Genomic DNA, 16,660 nt, shown 5'->3' on the forward strand with positions numbered 1-16,660 from the left:
TTCTTTCTTTTGGCTTTCCCTTTTCGTTTTTTTTTTTTGGGTGTGACTACTGTTAAGATTAAACGAGCGATAATTGACAGACAGGGCCGCATAAAAAGACAACCCGCCCTTTGCTGCTTGTCAAAAACAAGAACATTACTTTTAAACATAAGTCACAACAAAAAGACTGTTGTAAGAGGGGCTTAAAAAAAAAAAGAAATCTGGCGCTCTCTGTTGCCGCAGAAAGGAAGACTGTGGGAATGAGGGCGACAACAATAAAAATTTTTGAAAAAAAGTCATTCGTTTTTCTTCAAAAAAAGAGAACTAGAAAATTGGAAATTTCAATCAGCGGCCCCGCCTATCGTTGCAACCAAAAGTTGGCTAGAGCCTTCCGTAAATTCTTTGCTAACAATGCACTGTGAAAAAAAACCAAATAAAAAGAAGAAGAAATATGATTAGAACGGGAACGAGAGCCGATTGTGCATTGTTGTCGTGCTGCTGTCTCTGCAATGCCAGTGAAGACAAAAGATGATCGATCGTTAAGTATATCAAACGTATGCTACTAAGGTACCTTTTTTTTTTTTCTTCTCTCTTTGTAACCACATCATGATCTTTAATCGTTTAAGGATCAATGGCTTTATGTGTGTGTTTCCGGTGAACGAAATAAGCTCCGTTGTTCAGCTTATAACGTCAACAATAAGCTATTTATTTAGAACGGGAAAAAGGAATAGCATTCGATAATTTTGGGATTTTTTCATATTGGATCGATTCAACCATTCGATTGGTAAACATCTCGTCTAAATGCATTACGATTATCACCTCGTTTGGCTGTCGACCCAGAGATAATGATTTCATCACATTTGAACATCGAACTGGGCCCCACTTGCGGTGCTGATCGACAAGGAGGTCCCGGAGATGAAGATAAGCCCCATCGCCGTGTCCCGGACATAAGTCTATCACTCCAACGACGGAAATGGAATTATTTTTTCCAAACGAGCAGCTTTGTTGGTTAAAGTAGGCTTTGGCAAAGAAGAAAATCTTTAAAATGTCTTAAGAAGAAAGACATGTGTTTCGTTCGGCAAAGCTGACGGCATCACCCCCTGTTGATGGACAGACTTTTTCGGGCCAAAAAACCATGGCAATCGTCCAACTTGTACGTTGCCCGTATCCGCATCGTAGCCTCCTTTTGTCCCTGTCGCTTCGTACATGGTGTAAATTCGTGTACGGATGATGGAACAATCGGGCGTCGAACCGTCATATAACCAACTTCGTATTCAGCTACTGATGATGAGATAAATTCTATGGAAAAGTTTCTCGTCATGCGTGTTCTATATTGTGCATTTGAAAAACTAGGATTTCGTATACGAGCCACAGATACTCATGGAAACTAACTGGAAATGGGAACACGTCGTCACGACAGCAACTCCCCCCTCACGGATGCCCTTTATGAACTACCTCTTTCCGCTCTCTAATTCAGCGTGTTATTTTTTATTCAACCGTTTTACGATTTCGCGGTGCTTTTTTCGTTTAAACTAATTTTCCATTTGCAAGTTGGCCTTTTGAGAGAAGTGAGGAAAATTGAATTTATGTATAAGGATGCATTATTTTGAGGTTTAGGTTTTTTTTTCTGTTAGGAAACAATTATCTGTTTAGTCATGCATGATAAGCGGGTAGAAATACTTGAACTTTCCTCAAAGAGCCATGGCGTCAAAACGTGTCGATAACGTCCAAGCAAAATGCTCGGTGATTGACTGAAATTGTTTGACCTTTACAAACTGAGTTTCAACGAAACTATTTACTGTCATGCAGGTCAAACTTCTATTCTCAGGTTATATGCAGTAACAAACTTCTAGGCTTATAAAGTATTCCACATTTTTCATCACGTTTTTCATTATGCAAGTATGATTAAATACTAAATTTCCCCCCTAACTCGGTCATGCTTAACCACAGCAAAAAAGGACTTCCATTTTTCTTTTACTTGCGGTTTTCTAAACTAATTTAACCGTTCTTTAGAGGACAAAGCTTTTTCATAGCTACAAACAGGCATTACATAAAAAAGCCGTTGCGCAAAATTATCGAACACATCCGGTCGTTTAAATCAAAGGGCGACCCACCCATCTCGACAACTGAAACACGCCTAAAGATTCCCTAAGTCGAAGGGAATCTATTCGTACTTATTTTAATTTAATTGAGCTAAGATTTATGTGTGTGCGGATTCCTAAATTAAACTGTTGACTAGATATGTGACCTTACACTTTAATTTTACAACGTGCCGTGGTGGTTTCTAGATCTCTGCCTTTGATCTTTGGTTCCAAGAAAAAACAGATTTGAATTTGAAAATTTCTCTTTACATATTTGTTGTACTTATTTTTTATTCGTACAACACGAATGGAAATGAAATCTTTCATGGTAGTTCATGTCAGAGGTAGAAGGACCGTCAAAACTTTGGTAGTCTTGTTAAAGATGGCTTTGCTTTTTTGAGGATCAACTGAGTAAGGGAGACTGACATTGGCTATAGTCTGCCCATCGTCCCCTTTCACGGAAATGCAATTGTTTGAAACTACAGACAAAGATACATTCCCGATCTCGCTTTGAAAAACTGGAATCCTGGCAACCACTAGTTTTATTCCATCCGGTGTGCCCACTAATGCGTACCATGGAGTCGCATTTTGAAGCTGCTTGGACGTATTAGTTTTGGGGATGATCTGGTCTACCTCTTCGATCAACTTCAAATTGTTTACGTCTTTCAACTGGGATTTTTTCGGTACTTCTTGCACGTAAGGTTTTTCGTTGCGTTGCTCGATGCGGTGTAATTGCATTGACCCAAAGCAGCGTCGATGTTTTAAGATGTTCCATCCTACGGTGACGAGAAAAATATCGTTGATAACTCACTTACCAGCAGATTTCCTTAAAAGCTATAAAGATCATACCGTTCTTGTCCAGTTCCATGCTGTACTTATCCTCGAGACCCTCCATAGCAATTGTGATGAGGAACGTTTGGAAAAGCAAACTGCCCTCCACTTTTTCAAAAAATTTGGAGTTGATGGCAACATCATATGCCATACATGGTTGCCCAGCTAAACAGAATTTTCAAATCCCGTATTAAATGTTAATTAGAAATTGGGAATAAGAGGCAAAGTGAGAAACTTACATTTATCTACTTCTTCATGTCCTTCTCCAAGGCTCATTGGAATCCGGAAGGTAGAAGGTTCATCAGATTCCAAAATTCGAGTAAGTTCTGATTCTGTTATGTCAACTGGAGCCGGGATGATTGTGGTATGGCAAATATTCACAAAAATTTTCTGGGATGTTATTATGTTTTTTGTCTTTGCACAGAATCCTGAATAAAATTAGTATATACTTAAGGTAGTTATAAAATTATGATATGGTATCTTTTTTCACATACCTGGTTTTGGCTTGACAGTTTTGTAAGGGAAATCATCTACTGGTACACTATCCCTTTCTGAAATGGCGGCGCTAAGTAACTGTTGAAATTCTTCATCCTCTTTCTGTAATAAATAAAGCATTGTGTTTAAATAAGATCTAGAAATTTTATTTGAATTTCGAATAAGGTAACGTTTACGTTAAACTTTAACTGCGAGTGGATAATGGATTCATCGATTTCCAGCCGCGTGGCTGATGGTTTGGAACTCATTTCAGTAATAATATATGTTCCAGTTTATGCTATCCCTAACTCAAGACGTATAGATGTAATTTTAGGTAAGTGAAAAATTGATTTGTCTTCTTTGGAATTCGGACTCAGGTTGCCATGACAATAATAACAATCCCTGCTTCGCCATCTATGGTTTGGTTATAAACTTATTGTAAAATAAAGTTATATAATCAAGCTAAGAAGCAAAAACTTCGATACCATTAGCTTTTAAAAGTAACCTTTTTAATTCAGTCTAGTTTTTAAAGTGTTGATTCGTTAAAATTTTTAATTGGTCATCAAATGGTTATTTTTGTTGAAATTATGTCTATTGCAGTGGCTGACAGATGGCGAACCTGGTCAAAACAACTAAAACAATTTCTATATTACTTCAGTTGAGAGCAGACGGTTCGGGAAGGAAGAAAAAGAACAGCTCGCTAGGTAAGCATGAGTCGGCATATCTCATTCTAACATGGGCTATGTTATAATGCCTACCCCGACTGTCTGTTGATTCTTGTTTCACCAGCTCACTTGTGCGCCGGTCGTCCGTTGCTTGGCCGAAGCAAGTAAAGTGCTTGTTGTTTTGTTCTCTACTGCAAAATCAGTGTATTGGTGAGAGAAGAAACACAGGAGTGCACGATCGCCCGCCAAAACATGGGCGAAAACGAAACCACTTCACCGCTGGATTCTTTCTGCGGTTCAACATTCTGGGTAGGTTTGAGTTCTACTTTACTTTTAGAGGAATTTTGGGTTCATTCTTTTGGTTTATTATATAACTTTGTTTTCACAATCATTGAAATGGTTGAAACTATACTGTATAAAAATATTAGACTTTGACATATGGAATAGCATGGCACTAAGAACAAAACAAAGCCATTCGAGCCGGCATGTAAGACGTCGTTTGATTGATATTTATGAGACGGTGTTGTACAGTAGTGAAAGCTACCGGCAAAATTTGACAGGATCTTTATTCATAGCATCATCTTCACGTCACGTGAAACTTTTGATAGTAAGAGTTGTGTGAGATCGTTGATCATTTCATTATTTCTATGGATGTGAAAGTTTGGAAACGGCAACCTTCTCCCAAGGGTTAGGAAACAGGTCCCGTTGGACATCTTGTCTCTTAAACCGATAAACTGCTGATTCATGGACCATGCATGAACAATTGTGAATGATAATAAATAGGACAGACAACCATTATTTATCTTTAGAATGTAACAGGATGCATTTTCAGCAGCGTAGGAAAAAAAATTTAACAAAAAAAGGCGTTTTAAGAAACGGATGACAAGCTAGATTTGAGAACATAATGCCGTTGGTCAGTTTTTTTCACCCTTCAAGTAGCTGCTTCAACAAATCCATGTCATAATGATAAAGTGTTAAGGATAATACTAAAAAAACTTCATCTCGTATATTTAGGATCTGGATCAAACGTGGAACACAAACGACCCGAACTTCACAGAATGTTTTCACCAAACAGTGCTTTATTGGATTCCCTGTGGCTTCATTTGGCTGTTTGCACCATACGAAACATACCAGATTTTGTACAGCAATACCCGATATATACCGTGGTCCTTCATCAATATCAGCAAAATGGTTTGATTGTGTAATATCATAAGAAAGATAAGAATGCCATGTTTAGCTCGCTTTTTTTTGCTCTAATATTTAGGTCATTAACTTATTACTGATCATCCTGTCGATCATCAGCATTATCTATGCCGTCATACAAAGCAACAATGGTGTAGAGCTCTACACAAATGACGTTTATTACGTAACTCCTGCAATACTGGCTGCAACATTCGTAAGTAGCACACCCCTACCATGCCCAGACATGAAAGGTTTCACAAGCATTGAATATCTGGATTAGGTATTGACTTTAGGACTAATGCTGGCAGGGAAGAAAAGAGGCATTAGGTCATCCGGACCTTTGTTTCTCTTCTGGTTCCTGCTTGCGTTTTGTGGTGGATTCACGTATGCTGCTCGGATAAAATCTATCATTGATGGCGTATGGATATCTCATTTTCTTTTCTTTTTGAAACAAATGATTTAATTCATGTCACGTTTTACAGATGAACAATATGGAAACCTATCCTTTCGTCTGGGAAATGGTCTACTATCCACTTATTGTGCTGATGTTCTTCATCAATTGCTTTGCTGATAAGGAACCTTTGTACATGGAAGGAGAGTCTAAATCTGACGTAATTAATTGCATTTTTTTTTAAGTTAAAAAATGACCTTCCTTTAAACAAAATTCTTTCTTCTAAATAGAATCCGTGCCCAGAGGAAGGAGCCTCTTTTCTAAATGTAATTACGTACACCTGGTTGGACTCATTGATATGGAAGGGGTATCGTAAACCTCTGGAGACGGTAGACCTATGGGACCTAAATAATAGGGACAAATCCAAATCGGTTGTTCCACGATTTGAAAAGCACTGGCAAAAGGCTCTCAGTAAACAAGCAAAGTGAGTTGGGGGTTTTTGTTGGTGTGAATTGTTAACTGATCATTGTAATTTATTTTTGCCATGCATACGAAAGATATTTTTGGGACGAATTTGGGTGAGGGTATCCCCTTCTGTTTTCTTCCTGTCGCATTATCTACTTACGTGTATTGGCTAAACTGTTTTCATTAATCCCAATTTTTCTTAAAATATTAGAAAACCAAGTGAACCTAGAGCAACTTATGGGGCGGAGAACGGAGGAGTCTCCTTCAAACCGACACCGACGAATAAAAAAATTGTTTCCGTCCTGCCTGCACTCTGCAAAACATTTGCGCCCGAGTTTCTGCTAGGATCTTTACTCAAACTAATGCAAGATCTTTTAGCATTCGTCAGTCCACAGATTCTTAGGTTTTTGCCATTTTAACTTACCTGTTTTTCCATCCGTTATAACAATTATGTTCTTTTTTTAGTTTGCTAATTGGCTTTGTCGAAGATACAAGTCAGGAAAGCTGGAAAGGTTACCTGTACGCCGTTATTCTTACTCTCACAGCCATGCTCCAAACCTTGATCCTTGGGCAATATTTTCAGCGTATGTTTGTCATCGGCATGCAAATAAGAACTTCGATCGTGTCATCCATCTATAGAAAGGTATATTGTTGGTTTAATGAATCGAGCCTCTAAATAATTGGTTTATTTTATGCATATAGGCCATCAAAATTTCAAATAGTGCTCGCAAAGAATCAACAGTCGGAGAAATCGTCAACTTGATGTCAGTCGACGCTCAGCGGTTCATGGATCTCACGACCTACCTCAATATGCTCTGGTCTGCCCCATTGCAGATAGGATTGGCCATATACTTTCTCTACCAAATTCTTGGTAAACAAAACATGGAATCAGCATGTAAAGTTATCTCGATCTAACCGGAAAATCTTTTTTCTTTCCAGGTCCTTCTGTTTTTGCCGGACTTGGTGTTATGATCCTCTTGATCCCCGTCAATGGAGTGTTGGCAAACGCCACAAAGAAACTGCAAATCCAGCAGATGAAGTACAAGGACAAACGAGTCAAGATGATGAGCGAAATTCTAAGTGGAATAAAAGTAAGACATTTGGCTTCATTTTTGTTACAAGGTTGTGAAAGTTTTCATGATGGGGTACTAACAGTAGTGAATTAATTTTTGTGAAGATGATTGGACGATTTTATGGGGGAATTCCTGTCTTGTGAAAATTCGAGGAATATTTTTTTTGTTAAATTACGTGACATTTAAAATCTGAAATTGTCATGATTTTGTCCCTAGGTCTTGAAGCTCTACGCGTGGGAGCCATCGTTTCAAGCACAAGTTGAGGAGATCCGAAGCAAAGAAATTCACGTTTTAAAGCAGGCGGCTTACCTCAATGCTGGAACATCGTTCATTTGGACTTGTGCACCATTTCTGGTTCGTACCATGTTTTACATCGAATTTGCTTTATTCTTAACTAATGATCTTGAAGCGTGACATTTAAAATTGCAAGGCTGTTGAGTGATTTACTGTGAAGTCATGTTCCAGTAACTGTTTAATCTCCTCTTCAACAGGTGTCTTTGATGTCATTTATGACATTTGTGTTGTCGGATCCAAACAACATATTGACTCCTGAGATTGCCTTTGTTTCTCTATCACTCTTTAACCTGATTCGCATGCCAATGACCAGTACTACCACTTTCCTCTATTTATTCTTATTCTTTTACTTACCTAATCACTCTTACCCCATTCTTCATTTTAGTTCTTCCTATCTTGATCATTCAGTTCATTCAGGTTAGATTGGTTAATTAGTAAATAACTGTCTTCGAGTCCGTCACGCTTTCCACTTCGTACAATCTTCCTTTGTGTCTCGGGGTGTTCGTCTCTTGGTCTGTTGTGACTCGTTTGTGTTAATATAATCTTTACCTTATAATACGATTCCAGGTTACATTGGCCACGTTCGCAGTCTACGTGACGTCAGATCCCAGTCACATACTCGATGCCAAGAAAGCTTTCGTTTCGTTGACGTTGTTCAATCTGCTCCGTTTCCCAATGTCCATGTTTCCTATGCTTGTCGTATCGTTCGTCCAGGTAATGTCGATTTAAAGCATATTTTTTCTTAAATTATTTAGCGTATTCCGTGAAGTATTTTGTATGATTTCATCACCCAGTTCGAAAGTGATACCTGGGAAGCTTTTGACTTTTTTCAATAAGTATCGTTTGGAATGGGCGTTCACTGGGGTTCTCATTTACACATTGTGTCGCCCTAGTTTATTTTGCTATTTATCGTCATTTGCTAAAAAATTGTTTGGAATTTCTCAACGTATTTCACCTTGTCGTTAAGCCACTTGCTTTTGGGAAAGCGTTTGGTTGCTGTCTGCGTTCATTTAAAGTTCCCAATTCAATCACTAAAACTAATATTTTACATTTTAGGCAAGCGTATCAATAAAACGGCTCAACAAATTCATGAACGCCGATGAGCTGGATCCTAATTCAGTTTCTCATGAAACCACACGTAACTACTTTACAAAGTTGTGTTAAAATTTCTCAAAAATTACCCTTCCTTTTTGCATCATTTACAGAGAGCGCTATCAGCGTCGAGAAAAGCTCGTTTGCTTGGGCACAAGGCGAAGCTCCAATCCTTAAAGACATCAATATTGATATTAAGCCTGGCAAACTTGTGGCCGTGGTGGGACAAGTTGGTGCAGGCAAATCTTCATTGATCTCCGCTATACTGGGAGAAATGGAAAAACTAAGTGGAAAGGTCAATACAAATGGACGGATCGCGTACATCCCTCAGCAAGCTTGGATTCAAAATTGCAGCCTTCGCAACAACATCTTGTTCGGCAAAGGATTTAACGAAACAGTTTACAATAAAGTCGTAAATTCCTGTGCGCTGAAGCCTGACATTTCCATGCTCCCTGGTGGCGATAGTACAGAAATAGGAGAGAAGGTAACCAATCTGTTTTTAGGTATATGTTGTTTGCGATATAATCATTTTGAATTCCTTATTTAGGGCATCAACTTAAGTGGAGGGCAGAAACAGCGTGTTAGCTTGGCCCGTTCCGTTTACGCCGACATGGATGTATACCTATTAGATGACCCTTTGAGCGCTGTCGACAGTCACGTGGGAAAACACATCTTTGACGAAGTTATTGGTCCTAAGGGTCTACTGAAATCGAAGGTACCTTGGGTTTAGTTGTGGTTCTCTTTTAAGATACAATTTTTTAAATGGACCTTTTTTTTGTAGACTCGATTACTTGTGACGCATGGCATCACTTTTTTGCCCCAAGTAGACCAAATCATTGTTTTAAAAGACGGAGAAGTCTCTGAAATTGGCTCGTACAAGGAATTGCTTGCACAAAAGGGAGCTTTCGCCGAATTCCTTCTGCAACATCTGGAGGATGAAGGCACAGATGAAGATATCCCTGATGGTCTGCCATTTAAATCAGCCTTTACATGGTCTCAATCTTGATTTGTTTTTAATTTTTGTAGAATTGGCGGAGATTAAACAAGAACTAGAAAACACAATGGGAAAAGAAGAATTCGCTCGACAGATTTCTCGCCAGCGCGTAGCGTCTGAAAGCCAAAGCCAGCATAGTGAAAATGCCGAAAATCGACCCATGATTGCCTCTCCAGATCGTAGCTTATCGAGGTAAAAGCTCCATCGTTTGGTTTTTCATTTGAACACCGCCCTGCTCTTAAACCATATAAAATAATACTTTGTTATTGTGGGTTTTTAGGACTAGCTCAACCACAAGTATTGAAAAGAGCGGAGGAAGTTTGCGAAGACGTAGCTCGGCTAAAGATCGCAAATCCGTTGATGGTGGTGCTCCTGCCGCCAACCCGAACAACAATAAGCTGATTGAAGCAGAAAAAACTGAAACTGGCAAAGTAATTGCGTTAAACTTTTTTATGCTGCCAATTTGTGATCTGGATAACAGTGAGCAAATAGCAAATAGAACATTTTCACAATTTTCTAATGATCAATACGAAATTTACGTATTAACTTCTAGGTCAACAGCAAAGTGTACATACATTATATGCGCTCAATTGGCGGTTGGTTGACATTCATTACCTTGGTGCTTTACATCCTCTATCAGGTATCTTTCATATCTTAAACATTAGCCTGGGTTCGTTTTTATTAATTCTTTACACATGACAGGGTTTTGCTGTTTACTCCAATATTTGGTTAGCCAAATGGTCGGAAGCTGGAAACACGACTTCCAATAACCACACTATCGAACAACAAAGGGATATCTACTTAGGTGTCTACGGAGCGCTTGGTTTCGGACAAGGTAAGCTGTTGATTCTATAATACAGTTAGCTGATGTAAGCCCCTTGTAAGAACTCGAATTTACCATATACAAGATGTCAGAAGAAAGCCTGAATTATAGGCACAGTAAGTATACTCTCTCTTTCTGAGTATTTCTGAGTTAGCCTTTAGCTTCATCCCAAACTAATTCATTATTAACATAACCCTGGACACACTCTGTTCAAAAAGTAACTGTATTTAGGTATTAATTCTTACAATAATAGTTTACTCGGTTATGTGCATGGCTATTAACACTAACAGTCGGCTCCTTCGGTATTTCCTTCGTCGCCTTGTAGCTATTTTTTTGCTGTTTGGAAGTATCACGATTGCCCTTGGTTGCCTTAACGCTTCTGCATTCTTGCATGAGGGTATGATTTCCCGCACTTTCCGCCTTCCCATGTCGTTCTTCGATACGACACCCATCGGTCGCATCGTAAATCGATTCGCTAAGGACGTGGACGTTGTCGACAATCTCATTCCATCCAGCATCCGTACAGCTCTTCTGTGCTTCCTATCGGTATGTTGGGAAAAGAATGCGGTTTAATTTTTCGATGAGTGCGAAGCACTTCATTTAAGTACATGGCCTTTCTCCATTTGTCTAAAGGTAGGTGATCTGTTTTTGCATGATTACTGTTGTATGGTCTTGTCAGACAAGTTTCATGTTTGTCAAGTATATTTGTTGGAATCCTTCGAGTAGTGGTGCTGAGTAGCTAGTCTCACCTTGTTCCGTTTTAATTCTGTTGGGTTGTCGATGCTGTTTTGTGGGAAAGTTAATATCTTCCGCCCCTCATGTATGTTTTGGCTCTGTTGTACAGCCATTATGATGATGTTTGCTTCTGTCCTACTGGGCCTGGCATCGTTGCGAGCCGCAAGAACTTTGCATATCCGCCTTATTGGCGACGTCCTTCGTTTACCTATGGTGTTTTTCGATACTACCCCAACCGGGCGGTTGCTAAATCGTTTCAGCAAAGACGTCGATGTTCTGGACAACACTTTGCCGTTCGTCATTCGTGGTTGGATCACAACATTATTACAAGTACCGAAGCTCTTATTTTTCGTAAATTATCAAGTAGAGGTACAAATTGTGTGCCAGTAATTTTGGGCTTGAGTTGGTGGGAAAGGTTTGCGTTTCATTTTTACCCATCCACTCGAAGGATTCACTCAAATATTGTACTTACAAGCAAGTAAAGAAAGATAGTAATGAACGTTGCAGCTCGATTGAGATGTCATAAAATTGTGAAATGTGAGATTTACATATTGTTCAATTTGAATTAATGTTTGTTTCGCAGCCGTATTTTCGGGCAGCGAGATCTTGATATATCACGCGGCGGCACGCGCATCGCGTGTCTTGCACGAGTGTTGTATTAAACATGTCCTTCGTGCACCTATGGCCTTCTTCGATACCATTCCTATTGGAAGAATAGTGTCACGTTTTTCGCAAGACATCGACGCTGTTGACACTCGTCTTCCCGCAATCATAGTCGACTGGCTCTACTGCTTGTTAGACGTAAATTTGAATTGAATCCTTCGAGTGTTCACGTTTTCCTCTTCGATCATTCTTTAGTTAAGCGTACTGGTTTTCTTAGAATTTTCTCCTTTTCTTTTTTTAAATTCAATGAATTGAAAATCTGCAATATAGGTAGTAAGTACTATACTGGTTATCGGTGTTGGAACACCGATCTTCTTCGCAGTAGCCATACCAATTGGAGTCTTCTACTATTGGATTCAGGTAGATGTTTTGTGGAAAATCTATTGAACTAAAAACTTGACGCAAAAATTACTTTAGAATGTTTATGTGGCTTCGTCGAGACAACTTAAACGTCTAGAATCAGTTTCACGATCCCCGATTTATTCCCACTTCGGCGAAACACTTACCGGTAATTTGTATTTACAGTTTACAATTGGATCTAATATTCACGCAATTGGTTTCCATGTTTTTCTTTAGGTGCAACTGTCATTCGTGCTTATGGCCAAGAACAGCGTTTCATTAAAGAATCTGAGTCACGCGTAGACCTCAATCAAGTCTGTTATTACCCAAGTGTTGTTGCCAATCGGTGGTTGTCCGTAAGATTGGAAACGATCGGTAATTTGGTAGTGCTGTTCGCTTCCCTGTTTGCTGTTATTGAAAGAGAGAAAGGAACGATGGACCCCGGTTACGTTGGACTGTCCATCACCTACGCCCTTAGTGTAACTAAGAAGCTAATCATTATCCAATGGTATAATTACTTATGCGTTCATTTAATATTTTTAGATTACACAAACGCTCAACTGGTTCATGCGCATGACTTCTGAAGTTGAAACGAACATCGTAGCTGTAGAGAGAATCAAAGAGTACAGTGAAGCCGTGCAAGTATGTTTCATTTGATTGTTCAGTAGCGTCTACGTATTAAAGGGTATGAAAACCTTGAAACTAGGAAGCTTCGTGGGACCATGGAAAGCGTGATCCACCAAATACATGGCCTGACAAAGGCAAAGTTTCTTTCGAGAAATATGAAGTACGCTACAGAGAGGGACTGGACTTGGTCATCAAAGGAATTTCCTGTGAAATTGAAGGTGGTGAAAAGGTAAGTTTGCACGCATTGATGAATTTCGTTTTTTCAGATTGCTTGACCTTTAATTATGACGTTTAACAGGTAGGCATTGTTGGACGTACAGGAGCGGGAAAATCTTCATTGACGTTGGCGCTGTTCCGTATCATCGAAGCTGCTGCTGGCAAAATTACAATCGACGGAATTGATATTGCTGATTTGGCACTACACAAACTACGTTCTCGGCTGACCATCATTCCCCAGGTAAAGATAAAGGGCGAAAAGTCTATCATCTTCAAGAATAAGCATTTTTATTTGTGAATCAATAGGACCCTGTTTTGTTTTCGGGAACTCTACGCATGAACTTGGATCCATTTAACTCCTACTCTGATGAAGACGTATGGACCGCATTAGAGCATGCCCATTTGAAAACCTTCGTCAAATCTTTACCAGCAGGACTAGAACACGAAGCTTCAGAGGGTGGTGAGAATTTAAGCGTTGGCCAGCGCCAGTTGATTTGTCTAGCTCGTGCCCTACTGAGAAAAACCCAAGTTCTCATTCTTGATGAAGCCACTGCAGCAGTCGATCTGGAGACCGACGATTTAATCCAAGTAAGTGGCTCTCATTGATGGTAACATTTCCCAACAGCTGTTTAACATATTTTTGTACTAGGCTACAATCCGGAAAGAATTTAAAGAGGGTACAGTTATCACCATAGCCCACAGACTGAATACCATCCTGGACAGTAACAGGTGATATATCCGTTACTTAAAAATCAGAGAGCTATAGCTAATCATCTTTTCTTGCAGAGTGATGGTGTTGGACAAAGGAGAGATCAAAGAGTATGCGCCTCCCGATGAGCTTCTGGCCAATAAGAACTCGCTCTTTTATAGCATGGCCAGAGATGCCGGTCTGGTATGAATGCTAAGTTCACTGTCGTATTATTTGAAAATATTGAAGTGGTGTTGACAAAGTGTTAATTGCGATGAATGTATTGGGTGTGCACGTTAATCCCGTGTGGACCCTTGTTTTTTTCTATGATAGTTGTGCTCATGACAAGACACAAAGCCTGGGTCTTTTCACTTTGATTTGCTATGTGGTCCAACTGTTTAATTAATGTCCCGAGAGTGCAGACGGCCAGTAGCGTGATAATGTTTCATTGACTGCATCCTACCCTGTGAATGATACAGCTAAGGCATGTTTAACATTTGGTCACAAAAATACAGATTTTGTTTTGGCATTGAATAGCAAAAGCAAAGTTTATTTCATTGGTTTTAACATCCACAATCCATCATTCAAATAATGGTAATTCTCCACACCAATTCCTTTATTTACAGATTGTCTGCATGAGTGAAATAAATTAATTTTACACATACACAATTGTGCAGATACAGGAAAAACTTACATATCTTGGGTTGACAATGAAGTGACTCCTACAGCTAAAGCATGTTGTTTTCCTTCAGCCATAATTGCCTATTCAAAAGTTTAAATTGAAAAGTTATTGCGAGACACATTCTAATGTGATTAGATCTTTAACATTTTTGTATTTTAATAGATTTCGAAGATTACCACAATGGCTCCTTTAGGACAAGGAGTCATCCGTGCACCAGGTGAGGTTAATCCAGGACACATGATATTGGCTCCACTAAGTACAAATCTGATTGCTCCCTTATCCACTTGCTGCCAAGGTAAGATGTACGGATCTGTGGATGTAATGATATTTTTATGCATGTAAATGAAATTCTAGTACAACTTGGCTCACATTTATGTAGAAGACGAAGAGTAGGTACCCAGTATCCCTCCCTGTGTCTGAAGAACAAAAAATCACCATTGGCCCCAACCAAGACCTCAATGTGTTCATGACTGTAAAGGCAAAGAAAAAGAGAAACATCTTTCAGCTTGTCATTGAAAAATAAATTAGTACATGAAGGTTTCCATACCATTTCATCAATCGGAATGGCTCTTTCTTAGGAAGTACGTCATTAATACAAGTCTCAATGTACGGGTACTGCTCCAGAATTTTACTTCTTATTCCTTTCTGAACTGACGTTTTCAGCTGCTGGAAACCAGATATATTTTCCTTTTCATCAAACCTGTAAAAAAAATGTTAATTAGCCAATACAAAAAATTACCCAAGATCAAACAAGTTCAAGTACTTTTTAAACATTCTTTGAATTTACTAAATTTATAAATAAATTTCACGTAAACTTGTATTAGATTGGTGCTGAGAAAATCTGCAAGTTCAGACAAGATCTCTGAGTTTGGAAAAGCAGACGAGAATCTGTGCTGTAACCGGAAAACGATTCACCTGCCACCTTGTGGCTTTTGTCTTAGTGCGTTGCGCGGGACACATGTTGCGAATCAAAGTAGGTGATCACTTTCGCATTACGTGTCAATTACCGAAGGATCACTGACCTGTGCACAGGGGTAAGTCTCTCTCTCCTTGATCGACAAACAAAATCAGTGACTGTGATATTTTTAGAATGCGAATTTGCCAGCTTACGTGTCTTGACCTTTGAAATTGGGCCACAGGGTGCCTAGATCATGACAAATATTAGTGAAATTGTTCATTTTTAAACAATAAGTGGCATGTCGCAGGTGGTTCTCAAGGGGGCTAGTTTCAAAGTAGTGGTGGTGTTCGCGTTTCCAGAATGCTCTAACTTGTTCTCAGTTCGCCCTCTAACATTTTTGCAATTATTTGTGCACAAGAACAGCAACAATAACAATTTAAAAGTGTGAACCTTCGTGAAAGTTTTTATTAATTAAGTGAAAAAGTGGTCGGAGTTCAAGCAAGTTCGTCGAGACGGCTTCCCACGTGGTTGAGGGTCTTCGCCATTTTCAGAGTAAGAATTTTTTCAGTTTTTCTTTCACATCATCTCTGCTAATCTTAATTTTATTGAAACCAATAATTGTCGAATGTCGCAAATTTTTTTTTGAGCAAGATGGTAGCGATAAATCGTGATTCAGATTAATCAAACTTTGCTTCCCTTCTCGTAGGTTCTCCAAGCAGCCATTACCATCGAGGCGGGGGTTTTCCACGACGCAACTCTTCACAAGGTAGGACATACAAAATCTTTATTTGTGTAAAACTTAGGAGCACTGATACGGGGAAAGGAGTTTATATGAATATTAATTGCGTTGTTATAGATCAGGGAAGAAATGCTGAGTCGTAAATCCAGAAAACTTTAATATTTGCGGATCTTGAAAATGTTTTCAAGAGAGGGTAGGAGGAGCATTTTTTGTCTGGAAACTTCCTTTGCCTTTTTTTTGCGTTCTTCATTTGTTTGTTTTTTCTCACTGGTGTCCTACGTGATTTTTTTTTGGTGGAAAATGCCGTAACACCTATTTCGTAACTGTTTGTTTAGTGGAAACTGGCATTACTTTTTTCCGTTGCCGTTTTTTTTGCGTTCTTCATTTTGTTTTTCTCACTGGTATCTTCTTTGATGTTTTTATTGTGGTGGCAAATACCACAACGCCCATTATCCAACTTTTTGTTTGGTAGAAACTGGCATCATTTTTAATCGCCATTTTTACTTTACCCCTAGAACTCTTCCTCTTGTTTTTTGGCGCGATGTGCTTCGTTTGCAACTAGTTTCAAAACGGCTCGCTAGGTGGCGTCAAGAGGTATTTTTCTAGGTGTGCTTGAAATACTGTAACAAATAGCAGCGGGATGCTTTTTTTTTTTTTTTCTTTCTCTAAATGTCGGGGTTATTAAGGTTTATGAATTTTTCTCCAGGATTGAAGTATTTATCTAGTGTG

At 39.1% G+C, this 16,660-nt stretch overlaps 3 protein-coding genes across 7 annotated transcripts; 1 reads left to right on the forward strand and 2 right to left on the reverse strand.

The window, feature by feature from the left end:
* Positions 1-2,333: 2,333 nt before the first annotated feature.
* LOC130699276 (PIH1 domain-containing protein 1-like) lies at positions 2,334-3,753 on the reverse strand. The gene is made up of 5 exons (XM_057521608.2): positions 3,563-3,753; positions 3,386-3,488; positions 3,131-3,319; positions 2,910-3,056; positions 2,334-2,836 (listed from the first exon to the last, which is right to left on the reverse strand). Exons 1-5 carry the CDS (start codon positions 3,632-3,634, stop codon positions 2,394-2,396), a joined length of 954 nt encoding a protein of 317 aa, XP_057377591.1. The 5' UTR covers positions 3,635-3,753; the 3' UTR covers positions 2,334-2,393.
* A 211-nt stretch (positions 3,754-3,964) lies between these two features.
* On the forward strand, positions 3,965-14,146 carry LOC130699266 (multidrug resistance-associated protein 1-like). 5 transcript variants are annotated; one of them, XM_057521592.2, is made up of 31 exons: positions 3,965-4,069; positions 4,155-4,339; positions 5,045-5,221; positions 5,295-5,426; positions 5,493-5,630; positions 5,695-5,823; positions 5,894-6,087; positions 6,280-6,471; positions 6,534-6,711; positions 6,771-6,939; positions 7,008-7,159; positions 7,358-7,495; positions 8,003-8,149; positions 8,492-8,573; positions 8,641-9,011; positions 9,075-9,242; positions 9,309-9,492; positions 9,554-9,713; positions 9,802-9,952; positions 10,075-10,161; positions 10,224-10,356; positions 10,670-10,890; positions 12,013-12,102; positions 12,160-12,250; positions 12,319-12,560; positions 12,625-12,723; positions 12,788-12,937; positions 13,007-13,165; positions 13,231-13,512; positions 13,574-13,653; positions 13,711-14,146. In XM_057521592.2, the coding sequence occupies exons 2-31, from the start codon at positions 4,283-4,285 to the stop codon at positions 13,820-13,822; spliced, it is 4,665 nt and encodes a 1,554-aa protein (XP_057377575.1). In that variant the 5' UTR covers positions 3,965-4,069; positions 4,155-4,282; the 3' UTR covers positions 13,823-14,146. The 5 variants fall into 5 exon arrangements, with proteins under 5 accessions (XP_057377575.1, XP_059352167.1, XP_059352166.1 ...); XM_059496184.1 differs by lacking the exons at positions 3,965-4,069; positions 8,003-8,149 and adding exons at positions 7,633-7,747; positions 7,821-7,852 and having other exon boundaries at positions 4,085-4,339; XM_059496183.1 differs by lacking the exon at positions 3,965-4,069 and having other exon boundaries at positions 4,085-4,339.
* On the reverse strand, positions 14,147-15,174 carry LOC130699280 (malignant T-cell-amplified sequence 1 homolog). Its single transcript, XM_057521613.2, has 6 exons — positions 15,058-15,174; positions 14,842-14,994; positions 14,664-14,764; positions 14,471-14,604; positions 14,307-14,374; positions 14,147-14,243 (listed from the first exon to the last, which is right to left on the reverse strand). Exons 1-6 carry the CDS (start codon positions 15,066-15,068, stop codon positions 14,162-14,164), a joined length of 549 nt encoding a protein of 182 aa, XP_057377596.1. The 5' UTR covers positions 15,069-15,174; the 3' UTR covers positions 14,147-14,161.
* Positions 15,175-16,660: the final 1,486 nt, after the last annotated feature.

Source organism: Daphnia carinata, chromosome 7 (assembly GCF_022539665.2).
Source record: "Daphnia carinata strain CSIRO-1 chromosome 7, CSIRO_AGI_Dcar_HiC_V3, whole genome shotgun sequence".
NCBI classification, from domain to species: domain Eukaryota; kingdom Metazoa; phylum Arthropoda; class Branchiopoda; order Diplostraca; family Daphniidae; genus Daphnia; species Daphnia carinata.